At 40.9% G+C, this 19,135-nt stretch overlaps 2 protein-coding genes across 2 annotated transcripts in view; one reads left to right on the top strand and one right to left on the bottom strand.

Moving 5' to 3' along the window:
- LOC116063750 overlaps window positions 1–3,509 on the top strand; it is a 41,297-nt gene extending 37,788 nt beyond the window's left edge. Inside the window, exon 8 of the mRNA XM_035997054.1 lies at window positions 2,856–3,509. Within this exon, the coding sequence (XP_035852947.1) occupies window positions 2,856–3,160 (305 nt within the window). The 3' untranslated portion in view covers window positions 3,161–3,509. The remainder of the gene's footprint in view (window positions 1–2,855) is intronic.
- A 3,662-nt stretch (window positions 3,510–7,171) lies between these two features.
- On the bottom strand, window positions 7,172–18,361 carry amdhd2 (amidohydrolase domain containing 2). Its single transcript, XM_031318731.2, has 12 exons — window positions 18,003–18,361; window positions 16,449–16,586; window positions 15,692–15,828; window positions 15,171–15,310; window positions 14,121–14,175; window positions 12,153–12,365; window positions 11,912–12,000; window positions 11,188–11,332; window positions 10,581–10,688; window positions 8,455–8,523; window positions 7,956–8,057; window positions 7,172–7,869 (listed from the first exon to the last, which is right to left on the bottom strand). The coding sequence occupies exons 2-12, from the start codon at window positions 16,529–16,531 to the stop codon at window positions 7,790–7,792; spliced, it is 1,221 nt and encodes a 406-aa protein (XP_031174591.1). The 5' UTR covers window positions 16,532–16,586; window positions 18,003–18,361; the 3' UTR covers window positions 7,172–7,789.
- Between the last annotated feature and the right edge of the window lie 774 nt (window positions 18,362–19,135).

Genomic DNA, 19,135 nt, shown 5'->3' on the forward strand with positions numbered 1-19,135 from the left:
CCATACAAGTACTTAAAATGAGCTCCACCTTTAGCAGCTTCAACATTAAAGTTATAAACACATTCATTATAATAATCAGTGATTGAAGAAGTACATCTGTCTTACATATCTATTTCAGGATGTCCCCAATAAATGAAATTGTAAGAATGGATGTCGAAGTGGCGTAAAGTGTATAAATATAGTGTATAAATCGATCCATCAGGGGGTAAACAGACCATCTGACATTCCATTAACAATAAAATCTGAATTATTGCTCCCCCTTGCAGTTCCTCCAGCCTTTAGAGGGTGAGGTAGTTTCTACAGCTCATCACTCAGTGGGAAACATGCATCATAAACTGAGTATTAATCTTTGTTAGTAGTGTCAAGTTAGCAAAGAAAGTTAAAGCTACATCATGATGATGAAACAGTACGTGTGATTTAGGTTCATTTGAGTGACTAGGAAGGGGACTTTTGTACTCTTTAGACAGAGAGGACCATTAAAATGTTTAGTCAGGTTCCCAGACGTTATCCATTATCTTCGCTTTGCAAGAGTCCTTGTTTGTGGTGGGACTGATACCTCTTATCTTTTCAGAAGAATTGAAATAAAAAGGTTTATGATTGATCATTTAGGCCTCATCATTTGTATAATGTTTTAAAGTGCTCATATTGTGCTTTTTGGCTTTTCCCCTTAACTTTATTGTGTTATATATCTTTTTTTTCTCATTATAGGTTTACAAATTGAAAAAGCCCAAAGTCCACCCCAAAGGGACTTACCATCTCCAACAGAAAACACTGTTCACAAACTGCTCCAAACAGCTCTATTGTAGTCCAGCCTTTACTTCCGTGACGCAGTGTTGCCAACTCTTTTGTGGTTGTGTCAGCAAGGTAGATAGAAAGAAATGGAAATCTTTAGCCAAATCATCATACATTCAATACAGGAATTTATTTTACCTTATAATTATTACTTAGGTAGCCTATCTTTGAAGTAAATAAAAGAAATTTTACAAAAGGCAGGGAAAAAGATCGCTAAAGAACTGTCAAAGAAGGCTGGCTTGCTCAGGGCCAGGCCAGCTCAGCGGCGTCTTTCTCCCGTTGCGCCCCGCTGTCTCTCCTACCTACACCGGCCCCCGCACCCTGTCCCTTCTCCCCTTTCTACCTGCCTGCGCACTGTGCACATGAAGAGAGAAGGGAGGGGCTGCTCCTCTGCTCCTTAGTCACGGAACAGAAGACGTGACTGTTTTGGCAGCCACAGGAGTGCAATACCTTGCGTGGACAATACTGGCGACTTTTTTTTACAGAAAGTCGCTGTCTTTTCTACAGAAAGTCGCCAGATTTGTTGCTAGTCCCTTTTGTGAAAAAAAGTCACTAAGGGGGTCTAAAAAGTCGCTAAATCTAGCGACAAAGTGGCCAAGTTGGCAACACTGCCATGACAAACGTGCGTCACTTTGTAACACACATTATAATGCTCGCCTAGCTGCTAGCGTGGCACTCCCTCATACTCTGCAACTGACTAGCTAGCAGTACTTACTGCGCATGTGCGACTCCCAACAAAGATGCAACAGAAGTGAGATGCCTCACTCTGTAGCTAAAACAGAGAGCTCAACACACAGGGTGAAAAGAGGAGCTGCAGCAATGTGCAGTACAACGAAAATATGGTGTTTTCTGAAAATTAAAGCACTATTCTGGTACAACTTCTAAATACAATTATGAACCTGAAAATGAGCATAATATGAGCACCTTGATCACGTTAGATGTCTCTTTGAGTGAATTAAACTAATGATAATGTAGTAAAAACAGATTTAAAATTTTGGGACGGTCCACATTGATTTTTAGGATGGCTTAGATTGTGTTTTTTTCCCCTGGATCCACTCAAATGACCACCTATGGGTCCTGGGGCCTTACTAATTTGAAAAATCAGCTTCACTGGATGTTGTGAGGAGACCTGACACGGCTGAGTGAACAGTGTGATGCTCAGTGATCTGTAGAACTTCTGTTAAGGAATTATGATTCTGCAAGTTTTATTTATTATCATTTGTAGAGTTCAGAGAATCTCTAGAATAGTTTAATACAGAGTTTTTGAGCAGCGATGTGAATTAACACCAACATTTTTTTTCTTTGTCTGTTTCCAGCAGATGTCCAGCAGCTGTCGGTGAGTAAAGAGGTTCCCCCTGAGCAGCGGGAGTGGAGCCCCAGTCTGGACCAGCAGCACCCAGAGGCCCCACACATTAAAGAGGAACAGGAGGAACTCTGGATCAGTCAGGAGAGAGAGCAGCTTCAAGGGCTGGAGGAGGCTGATATCACCAAGTTCCCATTCACTCCTGTCCCTGTGAAGAGTGAAGATGATGAAGAGAAACCTCAGCCCTCACAGCTTCATCAAAGACAACCTGAACAGATGGAAACAGAAGCTGATGGAGAGGACTGTGGAGGACCAGAACCAGCCAGGAACTCAGATCCAAATATAGATTTACATATAAATACTGAAGACCAGACTGGAGACTCTTCTGAACCTGAGACTGATGACAGTCATGAGTGGAAAGAGACCGTAGAAGCTCAGTCAGGTTTAAACTCTTTGGAAAAGAAAGATGTTCCTGCCTGTGATTCGAGATGCAGTAGGCCTGCTTGTCAGAAACCATTTAGCTGCTCTGAGTGTGGGAGAAGATTTGGCTGCAAGTCACATCTGAAGGGTCACATGATGATCCACACAGGAGAGAAACCTTTCAGCTGCTCAGTTTGTGGTAAAAGATTTGTGCGCAAGACACATCTGAAGACTCACATGCATTCTCATACAGGACAGAAACCTTTCAGCTGCTCAGTTTGTAATAAATATTTTGCACGGAGTGATTATTTGCGATTACACATGAGAACCCACACAGGAGAGAGACCTTTCAGCTGCAGTGTTTGTGACCAAAGATTCACTTGGCTTCATCAGCTCAGAAACCATCAGCGTGTCTGTTGTCAGTCCTCACAGCTTCATCAAAGACAAACTGAACAGATGGAAACAGAAGCTGATGGAGAGGACTGTGGAGGACCAGAACCAGCCAGGAACTCAGATCCACATAGACATCCAGAACCTAAAGCTGATGACAAGACTGGAGACTCTTCAGAACCTGAGACTGATGACAGTGAGGATCAGGAGGCGACCACCTCAGTCAGGGTTACCGGTAAACACTCAACAAAATAATGAAATCCCAGTGCCAGACACTTATTACTGACAAAGAAATAGTTGAGCTACTCTGAGTGGGGAAGGAGATTTGTCCTCAGAAATCTGAAGAGATACAAGACTATAGGTTTACTGTCCACGCAGGGGACTACCTGCAGTCACGTTTCAAAGTGTGATTTCTAAAGCAGCGGTGATGAAACTGCTGGTTCAGATGAAACTAGACTGGAGGACTATCAGCCGTGGACGGACAATCAGCCGTGGACGGACAATCAGCCGTGGACGAAATGTAGTCTTATTAAACAGGACAGATCATTCATGTTAAAGTCAGATCTAACTCAGGATGGACGGAGTCTGCAGAATAATCACCGGCACACCGTCATATTAAGGATTTATTATTGCTATCCCCGAGGATTGTATGTGTCCACCTGCGCAGTAACGTTCTGGATATTATTCCTCAGTTTAATCCCCGCCTCCTGCCTCTCAGTCTGTGGCCACACTGCTCCCTCACGGAAGTAGAAAATCCTCAGCAGTTCACAGCGAGTCTCTCTCCGTCCCGGTAAATGGTAACAAGCAGCCCTCGCAGCAAAGGCCGCTCTCATGCCGAGCTGAGAGGCAGCAGTCTGCTGGAGGGACGAAGAAACCTCCGCCTTCCTCTCCTCCATCATAGTGCGCTGGACTCTGAAGCCCGCAGTTGAACGGCACTTCACCCCGGAAGGAATCATAAAGTCACTGTTCAAAATGTTCATGCTCTACTCTTTTTATCGTGTCATTTTCTGTCGATTGTCAGCAGCCATATTTGCGACAGACGGAATTTTGATATTTTGTCCCAGGACTTTGTCCTGTGAGACATACAGCGACACTATTATAGAAAAATAATAATCTTTTATTTCAGTGTTAGGATTCAGATGGGTTGACTCGGAACTGTGAATGATATTTTCTTACTACTCCAAAAAATCAATTATAGTGTCAAATCATATCAGATGTTATCTCAGGACACTTTTCAGAAAGTGGGGTTCGGGGACCCCAGAAGTCCCTAAAGTGGTTCCAGGGGGTCCCCAGCAAAAAGGAGAATATTTTTTCCAATCAAGTGTTTACTATAATTTCACCCATAAGAAACAAAAATATTCGGAATTAGTTTTCGGATTGAAGGTGTGGCTACAACACCGAAATATAATCTTATAAAACGGGACAGATCATTCATGTTAAAGTCAGATCTAACTCAGGATGGACGGAGTCTGCAGAATAATCACCGGCACACTGCTGCAGACGCTGATGTCTCTCAGGAACTTCATCTCTCGGTTCGATGTACAGCTGCGCCACGAGGAGCCTCTCGGGCTGGTTCTTATCATCTCAGGGGCCAGAGAGAGGCTCGCTGTGATATCCATCACTAGACTGCTCATGCTGGTGTTCAACACCAGAGGAGCAGAGTAGCAGAGTGATCACAGCGACGTGTGCGCCGCGGCTGGTTCGTCAGGATTGAACGAGACTTGCTTCCTCAACGTGAAACTGTGCGGAGTGACATGATGACACGATCCCAGTGCTGAAGGGGCGGAGTGAAATGCTCTTTTCCTGCTGCAGCCACCACTACCACAACAGCTATGAAATGCAGAGACCGTGCGACTAAACTGCAGATGACGCTGAGATCATTACACAGACATACACAGTCCCTCTGTCAATGAATGTAATAAACACATTTCAGTAATATTGCTCTGTTGTCATACTTTTATTTCCCATCGAAAAGTTAATAATAAAGAAATCAGTACGATTGTATGCATGAATATTCTCATACATGGTTAAATGAATATTTTCATTGGGCCATACTGACCTCAAGACATGCACATAATCATGAAAACACGCAGAGATACAGCCACACACATTATTTAACTCAGATCATTTATTTTTATAGATCAGGGGTTCACAATATTTCAATTTCACAAGCATGAAAAAAGATCAATTTAGATACACTACTTCAAACTGACAACAAAACAAACTGTAACTTAAAAAGCACATGAATGAAAGACCTGGGCAGCTGCACTCTCCTGCTGATTCATGCCTGTGTAACCAGCTGCAGTTACTTTTACGCACGGTCCACAGAAGGGGTTGTGAGTCAAGATGAATCCAGAATTTACTTTATTTCAATTTTTTCAACCAAAACTATTTTACCCTGTCATATTAAGGATTTATTATTGCTATCTCCGAGGATTGTATGTGTCCACCTGCTCAGTAAAATTCTGGATATTATTCCTTGGTTTAATCCCCGCCTCCTGCCTCTCAGTCTGTGGCCACACTGCTCCCTCACGGAAGTAGAAAATCCTCAGCAGTTCACAGCGAGTCTCTCTCCGTCCCGGTAAATGGTAACAAGCAGCCCTCGCAGCAAAGGCCGCTCTCATGCCGAGCTGAGAGGCAGCAGTCTGCTGGAGGGACGAAGAAACCTCCGCCTTCCTCTCCTCCATCATAGTGCGCTGGACTCTGAAGCCCGCAGTTGAACGGCACTTCACCCCGGAAGGAATCATAAAGTCACTGTTCAAAATGTTCATGCTCTACTCTTTTTATCGTGTCATTTTCTGTCGATTGCCAGCATCCATATTTGCGACAGATGTGATTTTGATATTTTGTCCCAGGACTTTGTCCTGTGAGACTTACAGCGACACTATTATAGAAACATTAATAATCTTCTGTTTCAGTGTTAGGATTCAGATGGGTTGACTTGAACTGTGAATGATATTTTCTTAATACTCCAAAAAATCAATTCTAGTGTCAAATCATAACAGATGTTATCTCAGGACACTTTTCAGAAAGTTGGGTTCGGGGACCCCAGAAGTCCCTAAAGTGGTTCCAGGGGGTCCCCAGCAAAAAAGGGAAAAACAATTTCATTCAAGTGTTTACTATAATTTCACCCATAAGAAACAAACATATTCGGAATTACTTTTCGGATTGGAGGTGTGGCTACAACACCGAAATGCACCACGAACTTAGTTCGAACTAACCTCTAGGGAACCAGAAACTAACGTTCCCCAACGTTCCCTAAACGTTCTGTGTTAGTGGGGTGCATAGTTTAACTAAGATACACAACTTTAATATTTAAAACAAAAACAAAGTCCACACATCACAAGTAATACAAAATGCGCCAAAGTGTTCCGGCTGGTTTTACGCATAGGAAATAAGAAGCTTTGTGTAGATGATCACCTATACATACACTAATGAATACACAACATAACGTGAGATACCACTGAAGGACTGATAATACCAGGACAGCTGCACTCACCTGCTGATCCATGTAATTATGCCTGTGTATGAACCAGCAGCAGTTACTTTTACGCACGGCCCACAGAAGTCTCCAACAAGTGATTATGAGCTAAGGTCCAACCACAACTTACTTTTCTTGAATATTTGTGATCTTAAACAATACGTGCTGGTATTTCCGGTATTGAGTTCTATTTGGCATTTGGCGCTATGGGGCGCCAAATGTAAAAAAATCAGATAGCTGATATGTTTTGATTATTTAGCTCACTTTCCTCACATTTAGCTCATTTTCTCACATTTGAGACAGAAATTCCTGTATAAACTGTTACTTTTATAAACATATTGTGGAAAATTGGGTAACACTTTACAATAAGGTACACAAAAAGTAGGTAGTTAATGATTAACGAATGAGGAATGTAGTTAGTTAATGTGTAGTTACTGATCGACTGTGTAAAGTGCAACCTTGATGTACTTGTACTTTACTTTTCATTATATGCAATTTTAGAGCTAAATATTGTACTCATTACTCCTATTAACTGGTGCATAATAATAAATAAAAATGCCATGTCTAGTGGGGGCTTCTTGTCATGTTTTAGACGACTATCAGTTGTTAGCAGCAGTTCTACACGAGAGTGACTTACATACAGTATGACTTCTATAGTATACTGTACATGAATTGTAAATCATGCACAAACTACAGAACACACACAACAGAAATCCACCCAAACAGATGAAATAACAAAAGTAAATGTTATTGCTTAGAAGAGGAACGATTACAGTAACATTCAGTGAAAGTTGATTTATGTAGTTTAATACCAAAATGTTTCCCTTTAAATCACATATGAGTAAAGAGTGAAAATAAAATAAACAGTACAGCATCTGGAAGCATAAAAACCTATTGCAGTAAGTTCATCATTTTTCATTAAACCCTTAATATGTCAGAATACAACTCAAATCTACTTACATTCAGATAAAAGTACTATGAGTTAGATTCAGAGTTCAATTGCTGATAGTTGATTTACTGATGCTTAAATGTAAAATCTTATTTGTAAAAGAAAAGCAAAGACAGCCAACAAATCTGTAGCAGTCTTGGGAGGCTGTAACACACATTACGCTCCGTACAAACAATATTTCTGGGTGAACAACTTTGCTATTCTTAGATCTAGAGGTCTTGGGGAAAGTTTGTATCTATATCTAAAAGGTTCCTCCTCTGTACGGTGGCCTTTTTAGGACATCTGAAGCCTCAATGTTTCAACTTACCTGGCATGTTCTAAATGCAAAGCATCTGTGTGTTCTGATGAACTAAAACATTCAACAGATTTGTGGTTCTGTGTATAACAGCGTCCCGTAAAGGCACCGCGGGTCCCAGCTGTCAGGCCAGTTTCCATCTGCAGGCTTTTGCTTCTTCTATGGTCCTTTTCTCCAAACCTCCTCTCCAGATATAAAGGTGGCTTCGACGTTGAGGGCGTCATCGAGCAAAACAAGATCTGCGAGCACAGTCAGGGTAAACACAATTATCGTTTCGGCCTATGCACGGCAGAGATGGGGATTCTTTTATGCAGTAAATCCTGACCTGCGTCTGATCCGTAGTCTAGGTTTCCCTTCTTGTGGCTGATACCCAGAAGTTTGGCAGGATGGAGCGATGCAGCTTCCAGAGCTTCCTCTACACTGCAGCCTGTTCATAGAAAACATGGTGGAGTTGTTGTGGAAGTTAGGGGTTAAATAACTGGGATTTAGATCCTGTTATGCAGCTTAAATTCTCTTCTAACTTCTGCAGGATTCTGGGATTTTCTGTGTTTTAAAATACTGAAGAATATTGTATATTGTGGAAGAAAGATGCCCTCTCTAAAGCAATGTTATTTTATGATACATTATATGCAGTTCTGGTTTTGAAATCATTTAAAAAGGCAAAAACTCTCAGTCTCGGGAAAAGAGAGATATATTTCCAGGAAGTGATCATTTTAAAACTCCCGGGAAAACTCTCGACCCTACACAAAGGACAAGAGAGTAGTAAAATCACATCTCTTTCCAACATTTGCACTGGAGTATTATTTGGTTACATTTAAACTCACCTGAAGCATGTTTAAAGTGGCGTACACACATGTCCATCGTGGCAATGCTGCCGCAGAGCGTCTTAGTGCCTAAAAGAGAGAAAGAGTTCAAAACACAGAGGTATCAATTTAAGCTCACATTACATGACTTTCACGGTGGTCGGATCACTGCACTATCCACACTTCACAATTTGCTGTTTTGTAATCTGGAGTCTTTGTTGTAATCTCTGTTGTGGTTTTCACAATACATGATTGAGCGGCGACAAGGGAGAAGTGACACGGGACATGACATGATACCATGATGAGGGACATTCTAGGGACAGGTGTTGCGAATTAGCCATGGCTATAAACACTGTGATACAGGCATCGAATTGTTCTTTATGTAATAATCTATGTTTTTTGTATCTGTCCCTATTCAAATAAACAACAAATAAATGAGCGAGATGGGATTTGGTTCCAAAAATGGATGTCTGCCAAAAAACAAGCGCTGCAAGTTGTTGGTGGCTGATATGCAGCACTAAAACAAAGAAGAAAAAGTAAAGAAGGGTGGGGGCATCACTCTTCTTTACTTTCCTTCTTTATTTAGGGGTGTCAAACTAATTTTAGTTCATGGGCCACATCCAGACCAATTTGATCTCAAGTGGTTTCGGACCAGTAAAACCATGATGGTTCATGATGAGTCTGGTGCGGAATATTAGATTCCTTGAGCACTGAACGGTGCTGTGAACACACCAAGCACACTGGCTTCCCATTTACCTCTGTGAAAGAATAGGGACTGGTCCATTTTCTATGACACCTCTGTGTCTACTTTTCTTCTTTTGGACAAAGACATGTTCCACGGCCGGCTCCTGCTTGAACAGCAGCCTACACTTGACAGTGTGTAGCCTGTATGTTAGCACGAGGGATAGCGTATTCAGCATAGGGACTGCTAATCTTATTAGGACAGTGCCACCTTCAGTTGACAGATAGAAATAGCACTGCATTTTATGGCTAAATTGGAATTAATGACCTGCAGTTTTTACACTTTGTAAAGTCATCCAGTGGGCCGAATTGGACCCTTTGGTGGGCCGGTTCTGGCCCTAGGGCCGTATGTTTGACAGTTTCCATGCACCTTTACTATTTGTAGCCTGTTTCCTTGAGGTGCAACAATAACTTATTATAAATTATAAATAAGTAAGGTTCTGACATTGTCCGAAATTTCCATTTCACACATGTAGCACACAATAGGAGATGTATACGTGTCAGACACATTCTCACTGGAAATACTACGTTTAGATAAGGTAAAGGGTGGTGCCTGGGTAGAGTGTGCAGGAGGCAGGACATGGTGCGGGTTGCAGCGTTGTCACAGTGCCGGGTCGTAATTTGGTCATAAACAATCGAATCTCTTGCTGTTTTTTTTTTTTAATTTAAAGTCCTTTTAATGTCCGGTCCAAATGATTGGGACATACAGCTCCTCCAGGTAATGTCTAGATAAGTTCAGGGTTGCAGTGCATGTGTGTAGGGTAGGGGTGTTGAAATTAATCATTGCATCGCGATGCGGACCTGGACTATTCTGCATCGATGCAGTCACAGACCATAATCGATTATTGCCTAATGATGTTACTTGTTGATTTTCCGGTCGCTGCTTCTTTTTTTGCCTTTTGCCTGTTGTCTGCTGTGTTCAGACTCCCTACTTTCAGGAAGTGTCTGTGTTTTGAAGAGCAGATACAGTTAAAAGGGGAGTTCATATATATCCGACTGCTTGTATTTGTTGATGAAAACCATGTGTAGCAATATATAATAATATTGAGGAGGTGATGCATCGTGACGCATCAGGATATTGAATTGATTCAAATCGTTGACAGGTCCAGATATTTCGCATGCTAGATATCTGGGATGGGTCCACGAGGCAGTGGCACGTGCGTCTTTGAACAGTTCACACAAAGCACCCAAAAGCCGATTAGCAAGCGCCAGGCCAACTCTGATTTGCCTCTGATGTGGGATTTTTGTCATGGAGCTCCTAAACCCTGTTGGCAGGTGGAAAATCAGGACCAATGTTGGGTAGTGTGAACTAGGTATAAAGCTATATTTGTGTTACCTTCATACAAGCGTCACAATTAAATAGAAAATGTATTGATATATTTCAAAACTGAAGAAAAACTTGAGACCTGCAACGTAAGCGTGGAGACCCTGGATCTCAATGACCTGCTGGCCCAGAGTGTGACGGCCGGGAGGGAGACCCATCGCTGTGATCGCATCCGTCACCAACACCAAACCTGGAGGTGCAAACGCATATCAAAAGACATCAGGTTAGTTTATTTTGAACGTGTTAAAAAAAAATAAATAAAAAATAAAAAAAGAAGATAAATAAGAACATGTATATTTCAGTACAGGCAAAACGGAAAGCAAAAAAATCCATAAAACTCAAAACACAAAAATATCTTTCAAACTGATTGTTAATGATTCAAATAAGGATTCCCATGTTCAAAAAGGAGTAGGAAGAGGTTAAATTTTTTTTCTGGTCCTACTGCCTTTTTCTATTTTTGTGCTTTAGTTAAACACAAAACAATTTAGTTCTCCACTTATTTATATACAGTATGTATACATACACATAGTATGCATGCATACTTGCACGCACAGATACACATGTATACATGCATGCAAACATATACACGTTTTTCTTTTTCGGCTTTATGACCACAGGAAGTGACATCAGGACTTTGGCTGTCTATAGTTCAGTACTCTTTCCAATCGACAACAACAACCTCCACGGACCTGAAGGGTGAGCTCTGTGGGCGATGCGTAGGGCCGCAGGGTTAGTGTGGATCCCGTCAGCTATCATGCCGTAGTAGACTGTCCTGCCTGCAGGAACCTGGTCACTGGTCAGGAGACCCACTATACCAGGGTCCCGATGGTGGAACTGGATCACAACACAGCAAAGAGAAAAGCAGATGCTTTAGGGAGGGAGGACTGGCAGTTTGACTCCCAGACGACCCCCCTTCATACAGTCTAAGCATTGCACTGAACTGCACCTCCACTCAACAAATTGTCTCATGACTAGGGGTGGGAATTACAGGGTACCTCACAATACAATACGATGCATGGCTCACGATACAGAGAATATCGCAATACAGCAATTCTGTATTGCTAGACAACCCTATAATGATACATCACAATATCGTAACTATGAATACAAAATGCCCATTAAAAAAAAAAGGTTCTCTCTTTTTTCCTGCAAGATCAAACTCTTCAGTCTGTAAATAAAAACTACAGAACTAAAGAGCAACTGTGGGTCCAGACTTTGGACTTAAACGTGGCTGGGGGTATCTGTTATTTGCCTCAAAGTGCTGTCAGCCATCCCGTTGAAAACCTCTTCCTCTTCGGCTCAAGATTGTTTTTACCTTTTCTTCTAAACGCAATTCTTAAGATCACGCAGTGAAATGTTATGCGCTGCATTACAATTATTATTAGATACAGGTTCTGAGAATCCGAGACTCACAGGCAGCATAGCGTTAAAGAGGTGAGTGATGAAGGAGGCTCCGTGATGAACAGCCTCCTCAGCCTGGGACAGGTTGGCCACAGAGTGACCTACATGAGGGAAATAGTAAATGAGTCAGAGGTGTTCGCAGATAAATACACTTAACAGAACTTCATTGTGTTTTTTCTTCAATTTAAGGTGTAAAAGAAGCTTTAAAAAAATCTGTCTGGTTTGGGGGTATGAGTGAGTAGATGGTGCTCACCTAACGACACAGTGATGCCCCTCTGGCAGAGCTCCTTCACCACCGATTGGCTGCCACCCAGCTCGGGAGCCAGTGTCACCATGGCAATGTTGTCCAGGCCACCGTAGGCCTCCATCAGGTCCTCGATCCCTCCAGACTGGAAGGTCCGGAGAAACTGCTCCGGGTGAGCTCCTTTCTTCTCCACGCTGATGAACGGGCCCTCCAGATGAAAACCTGCAGATATATACAATATAAATATAGATATACGAAATATTTTAAAGGATAAGTCTGCCAATTGTGTGTGTTTATCACAGCCTGATATGTCTTCTTCATGTGTGCCATAAAAAGATCAATGAGCCACACTGTTGCACTGACTGACATGTTCCTTCTTTACCATGAACACACACACACACACACACACACACACACACACACACTAGTTTATTTTTGAATCAACCCCACATACACCGTCCTGCTGCTGCCACAACAAAACAAGTTCAGGGCTATTTTAATGTACACAGTACCATGGTTAGCATTGCCTCTGCTTTATCATCTATTTTATAATAAATGGGACCATAATTTACAAAATGTACATCATTCTGTATTTAAGGAGACTTGAAACTAGCGATTGAGACCATAAAGTCATTATGAAGATGTTTGCTGAGGTAATACATCAAGTAAGAAGTAGGATTATTTTCTCATAGACTTCTATAGAAACACTTCTTTTTGCATGGAGTGGTTTTGCCCCCTGCTGGAAATGAGATAGAATGCAGGTTTAAGGCACATCTGCACTGGCTTCACTTTTCAGGCCCGGAAGCTTCGTTACAGCTTCATTATTATTATTATTATGCAGTCTATGGTTTAAACACTCTGAGTAATAAAATACAACACATCATCTCTGTAGCGTCCATGCTGTTTCCACATTACGACTTAAAGCTTGTCTGTCAAGCTTCTGAAGTTTGCGGACGACACCTCCCTCATCGGACCGCCTACAGGTGGGAGGCCGACCACCTGGTGATCTGGTGCAACCAAAACAATCTAGAGCTCAACGCTCTAAAGACAGTGGAGATGGTTGTGGACTTCAGGAGGAACCCAGCCCCACCTGCCCCCATCACCCCCTGTGGGTCCACAATTGACACTGTGGAGTCTTTCCGCTTCCTAGGAACTATCATCTCCCAAGATCTCAAGAGGAAGCTGAACATCAGCTCCCTCGTCAAGAAAGCACAACAGAGGATGTACTTCCTGTGGCAGCTGAAGAAATTCAACCTGCCAAAGACAATGATGGTGCACTTCTACACAGCCATCATTGAGTCCATCCTCACATCACCATCTGCTACGCTGCTGCCACTGCCAAGGACAAGGGCAGGCTGCAGCGTGTCATTCTGTCAGCTGAGAAGGTGATTGGCTGCAATCTGCCGCCGCTCCAGGACCTGTATGTCACCAGGACTCTGAAGCGAGCTGGAAAGATTGTGGCTGACCCCTCCCACCCCGGACACAAACTCTTTGAGCCACTCCCCTCTGGTAGGAGCCTGAGGTCCATCAGGACCAAAACCTCACGTCACATGAACAGCTTTTTCCCCTCCGCCACTAGCCTTATTAACAAGGCCCGGAAACCACCCTGACTCTCCACCCCTGGCTCTTCATGCCACTGTTCTCTCTCTGCTGTAATGCTCTTTATTTTTTTATTTCTATCTTTATTTTTAATGTAATACATACTGTGTACATATACTTATATTTATACTTATATTGTTTATACCTATACTTATACCTACCTATACTATAATATTGTTTAATATTCCATCTAGAGAATGTGTGACGTGCACCAACAACACCAAAACAAATTCCTTGTATGTTTTAAAAAACGTACTTGGCAATAAAACCCTTTCTGATTTCTGATTTCATGAACACATTGAAGTCGGAAGAATTACTTCCCAACTGGGGAATTGGGACTATCCCAGGAGCACTTGAATGCACCATAACTAATCTTACCAAGAACTCCAGCTCCATGCTCTCCTCCATCGCTAACTTTGATCTGAGGAAGAACCTGAAACACACATTTTAGATACGGGGGGGATCAATGACAGATTGTATGTGCAGCAGCTTCATCTCACAAATAATAAAAACCAAGAAAATCCTTTTTAAAAAGCAACATTACTCTGAAAAGCCAACAGTGACACTTATTCATTAAATACAGTGTGAGAACAATTTGATGGTCTGTACAGTTCACTACTTGAAAAATGCGTGGAGTCTGATCCATTTGTGGAAGTAATTAGTGTCAGACAGCAGCTAATTAGACGACCTCATGTCTGTGTGCTTTACTGATTTAATCCTGTCATTATTTACTTCTAAAGGTGTTTAAATTAGAGCTGCAAAGATCATCCGATTAATTGACAACTATTAAATTAATAGCCAACTATTTTGATAATCCATTCATCGGTTTAAGTCATTTTTTTTATTCCAGCTTCTTAAATGTGAATATTTTCTTCTCTCCTCTGTGACAGTAAACTGAATATCTTTGAGTTGTGGACACAACAAGACATTTGAGGATGTTGTCTTTGGGCTTTGGGAAACACTGATCCACATTTTTCACCATTTTTTGACATTTAATATTTGTTTTCTGACAAATAATAATCGACAGATGAGGCTAGATATCGTCTTACATTTTGGATATCGTAATATCACGCAAGCGTTGTCTTTTCCTGGTTTTAAAGGCTGCATTACAGTAAAGTGATGTCATTTTCTAAACTTTCCAGACAGTTCTAGCTGTATTATTTGCCTTTACCCACTTATCATTATATCCACGTTACTGTTGATTATTTATCAAAAATCTCATTGTGTTAATATTTTGTGATGCACCAATTGTCAACCTTACAATATCGTCGCAATATTGATATTGAGGTATTTGGTGATATTTGATTTTCTCCATATCGCCCAGCCCTACATGCACATGTAAATTCTTCTGTCTTCCGTCTGTCTGGAGCCTGATGTGGACTAAGGAGAAGAAACCTGAAGTATTGATTGTATTGGTGTTGGTGTTACCTTGTGGTAGACAGCGGGAGGCGAGGTGACCAGAGTGGGACAGAAGGACGTCACGCCATGCTGCAGGATCTTTTTGGCCACAAAAGAAACTCCACTGCTGACGTCGTCGGAGGCCTGAGAGAAGTCGATGCCGTATCCTCCTGCGGGGAGAGGACAGACTGCTGAGGACATGTTCCAGAAGATCAATTTCCAACAACACAGAACTTATTCATGTCCGCCCCAAAAACTAGACTGAGAAATCTGGTTAACTCACAACATGTGTTTGAATTTTATAAACAGCCTACTGTTCAGCTGTGGAAATCATTTACGTTTATAGCAGGACGATAGTTGCAGTTTTGTTTATTTGGAATCTTTGGGCAGATTTCTTTTATTTGCCAAATGATTAATAATATAATCATCGAGAAAATCTCATTTGGTCTGTAAAATGTCGGAAAACAGTGAACAATGGAAAGGAAAGTTGTGTTCGGTTTTGGACACAACCAAGTGTCCAAAACCGAAGTGTGTGTGTGTGTGTGTGTTACCATTGATCTGAACGTCTATAAAGCCCGGGGCGATGATGCTGCCTTCACAGTCCACAAGCTTGTCGGCATAACCCTTCTCATCAAAAAACAGCTTCTCTGGATCTAAAACCTTTCCTTCACGCACCCACAGGTCATCTCTACACACACACACACACACACACACACACACACACACACACACACACACACACACACACACACTAACTTAGAAGAACTTTGTATTTCTACTTTACTACATCTCAGAGGTGAATATTGTACTTTTTACTCTCCATTTGTCTGACAGCTTCAGGTACTTTTCAGATGACAGTTTCCCCCCCCCCATCCTGTCTAGTGACAACAATGTTTCTCCAGATGTGTTGATTTTAAATGTAACATTAATAAACTGAAGAATGAAGTGTTCCTTTATGTGTTGCGAAAATTCTCATACCTCTTAATAAGCTAGATAAACTCTTTAAAAAGCCTTTTTGGATCAGCTGATAAATGCATCATCACAAAGCTAGTTTTTCTGACACCATGAAAAGTGGACTTTTTAGAGATACAGGGTTCTCACAGGACAGCGACGCTACATACAGTACATATGATGATCTTATAGAACATGATGCATTGCTGTAGACTTAACTACCAAACAGTATATAAAGGAGTTAAAATGAGCACAACCTTAAACATCTACAGCAGTAAAATGCAACATACACATTAATACAGGGTAATATTAATCCGGGAAACACGTGTCTGTGTGTGTGTGTGTGTGTGTGTGTACCTCTGCAGCCGGTGGTCTCTCAGTATTCTGCAGTTGATGAACTGAGTGATGGCAGCGTCAGACACTGACTTGTTGGACGGCATGTTTTTCTCTCAGCAGTTGAGTGGAGACAAACTCCGTCCTCTCTGCTTCAGAAGACTGAAAGACGCAGCAGAATAAATCAAAAGTTCCTCTCTGTTACACAAGCAGAAATGTCACCTAAACTGTCAACATTGTCTGTTTTCTGTTACATTAAACAAAGCCTATTATTAATTTGTTGCCATGACACCCGGGCTGCAACTAGAAATTATATGAATTAATCGTGATAATCGATTAATAGTTTAAGGTGTTTTTCAAGCAAAATAAAAAAGTGCCCCTTAATTTAAGCTTTACAGTTGCCACCATGTTCTGCTTTTTCTTTGTCTGATGTGATAATACACTAAATATTTAGAGCAAAAACACATTGGGAATTTTTTTACAAGCATTTTTCAAAACATGTCAGGAAATAGCAGTGGTTAAAGAAGTACTCAGATCTTTTGCTTCAGTAAACATAGTAATATTACAGCATAAAAATACTCTCTTACAAGTAAAGGTCCTGCATTCAAAATCGTACTTGACCAAAAATACAAAAGTATTAGCATAAATATACTTAAAGTACCAAAAGTAAAAGAACTTGTTATACAGAATAACATACTATATTACTGGTATTATAATTGTCAATGCATTAATATGTTCATCACTTTAAGGTTGCAGCTGGTAAAGGTGGAGCTCATTTTAATTGCTTTATATATTGCTGGGTAGACTCATTAATCTATAATTATACATCATCATTTTTTCGTTGATTATATTTTGAATTAACAATCAGAATGTGTAAAGTAACTAAAGGTGTCAGACAAATGTAGTGCAGTGAAAACGTACAATATTTCCCTCTGAGAGTTAGTGGAGTAGAAGTATAAAGTAGCATGAAATAGAAATACTAAAGTACAAGTACCTTCAAAATTGTACAATACTTGAGTGTCTGTGACATGCGTGTGAAAGGTACTTTTAAAGTGAAAAATGTCCATCACAATTTCCTAAAGCCCAAAATGATTTTGTCCAAATAGGATACTCCATGTATGTATACAGTATAAGACAAATAGAAGTAGCAAATAATCACAATTAAGAAAATGTAACAATTAAATGTTTTTTCATTTTGTAACCCTGGTGTGTGGAGCAGTTGAAAGTCATGCCTGGTGTACTTTCTTTTTTACTGACTACCATCACTGTCTATGATGCACCAATATTAAATGATATCTGCTATCTTATCAGTGTAGGAGGTGCAGCAGCTGACTTTGACCCCTGGTCTTCTTTATGCTCTCAAGGCGCTTTCTGAATGATGTTGCAATGAGCAAAATATATATGAATCTACTTTAATCGTCGTCTTTCAAATATGAACACGTATACTTTATCTGGCTGTCTTTGGGAAACTATTACTTGTGGCTATGATCCTTTATTTTCGTGAACATGCACTACGCCAAACGTTACCCAGAAAACAGTCAATTTAAGTCGTCCATAGCTCTGACCTACTTTACATACCTTTAGAGAGAAATATGTCAAAAGTCTCAGAATTGGTAGGATCCACTTGTCAATGCGGCGTACATTAAATGCGCAATACAACACTTATTCCTGTACAATTTAAACGTGTTCAACCGTTACTCCGTCGCTCTTCTTCCACAAAAATACAGGAGCAAGCTGCAATAAACTAACGTATTTTTTAACCGAGTTCGGCGACCGTACATTCCGTGTTTCCCTTTATCTATTTTGACATTAACAGGTAAAATAAATAACTATACCAACGTTTTATGTTTTAAAAGTACTTGTCTCTTGTTGGTACCTGCTCCTGAATCCCTTTCAGCTGAGTCTGTCGTTTATACAGGGAAACGGATGTCATGTGACAGGTCAGCTGATCTAAACACAAAATACTGTCCCTGCATTTACCTTTACAGATGATGAATGCTGTAGTATTCAGACCCTTTACTTAAGTAAAAGTTCAAATACATTAATGTAAAATAGTAATTATACAAAATAATAGCCTACAACTAAAAGCCCTGCATTTAAAATCCTACTCTGAGTAAAAGTACACAAGTAGGCTATTCTTAGTTGCATGAGGTAAAAGTAGAAAAGTACTCTTAGCTTCATGCAGGAAAAGTACAGAAGTATTCTCAGCTTCATGCAGTAAAAGTACAGAAGTATTCTCATCACCATGCAGTAAAAGTACATGTAGTGAAGTGTCTCTGTCTGTGACTGATATCTGATTCTATGTGACATTATTAGATATTAATACTGAATCATCAATGTGAGAGCACCATGTTACCGTTGTAGCTGCTACTTCAACCACTTTAAACTGTTACATTTACAGTTACATCGTTTAGTCCAGTGGTTCCCAACCTAGGGCTCGGGCCCCTCCAAAGGGTCACCATATAAATCTGAGGGGTCGTTGATGGGAAATTTTCTTATTTTGTGAAATATTGGATAATTTATTGTGTGTTGTTTCGTAAAATGAAAACAAACTGGCAACTAAACTGTACAGGCCCCTGTGTGTGTGTGTGTGTGTGTGTGTGTGTGTGTGTGTGTGTGTGTGTGTGCGTGCGTGTGCGTGTGCGTGTGTGTGCGTGTGTGTGTGTGTGTATGTGTGTGTGTGTGTATGTATATATGTTTGTGTCTCTACA

The sequence above is a fragment of the Sander lucioperca genome, chromosome 21 (assembly GCF_008315115.2).
Source record: "Sander lucioperca isolate FBNREF2018 chromosome 21, SLUC_FBN_1.2, whole genome shotgun sequence".
Taxonomy (NCBI): Eukaryota; Metazoa; Chordata; class Actinopteri; order Perciformes; family Percidae; genus Sander; species Sander lucioperca.

What these genes read in the sequence shown, in the direction of transcription:
- amdhd2 (XM_031318731.2), bottom strand. Translation starts at nt 16,531, where the DNA reads ATGCCGTCCAACAAGTCAGTGTCTGACGCTGCCATCACTCAGTTCATC. An exon ending in GGGCATCACTGTGTCGTTAG is followed by an intron (nt 12,001 to 12,152) that starts GTGAGCACCATC and finishes TCCCTCATGTAG; the next exon opens with GTCACTCTGTGGCCAACCTG. An exon ending in TCTCCACGCTTACGTTGCAG is followed by an intron (nt 8,524 to 10,580) that starts GTCTCAAGTTTT and finishes TCTCTCTTTTAG; the next exon opens with GCACTAAGACGCTCTGCGGC.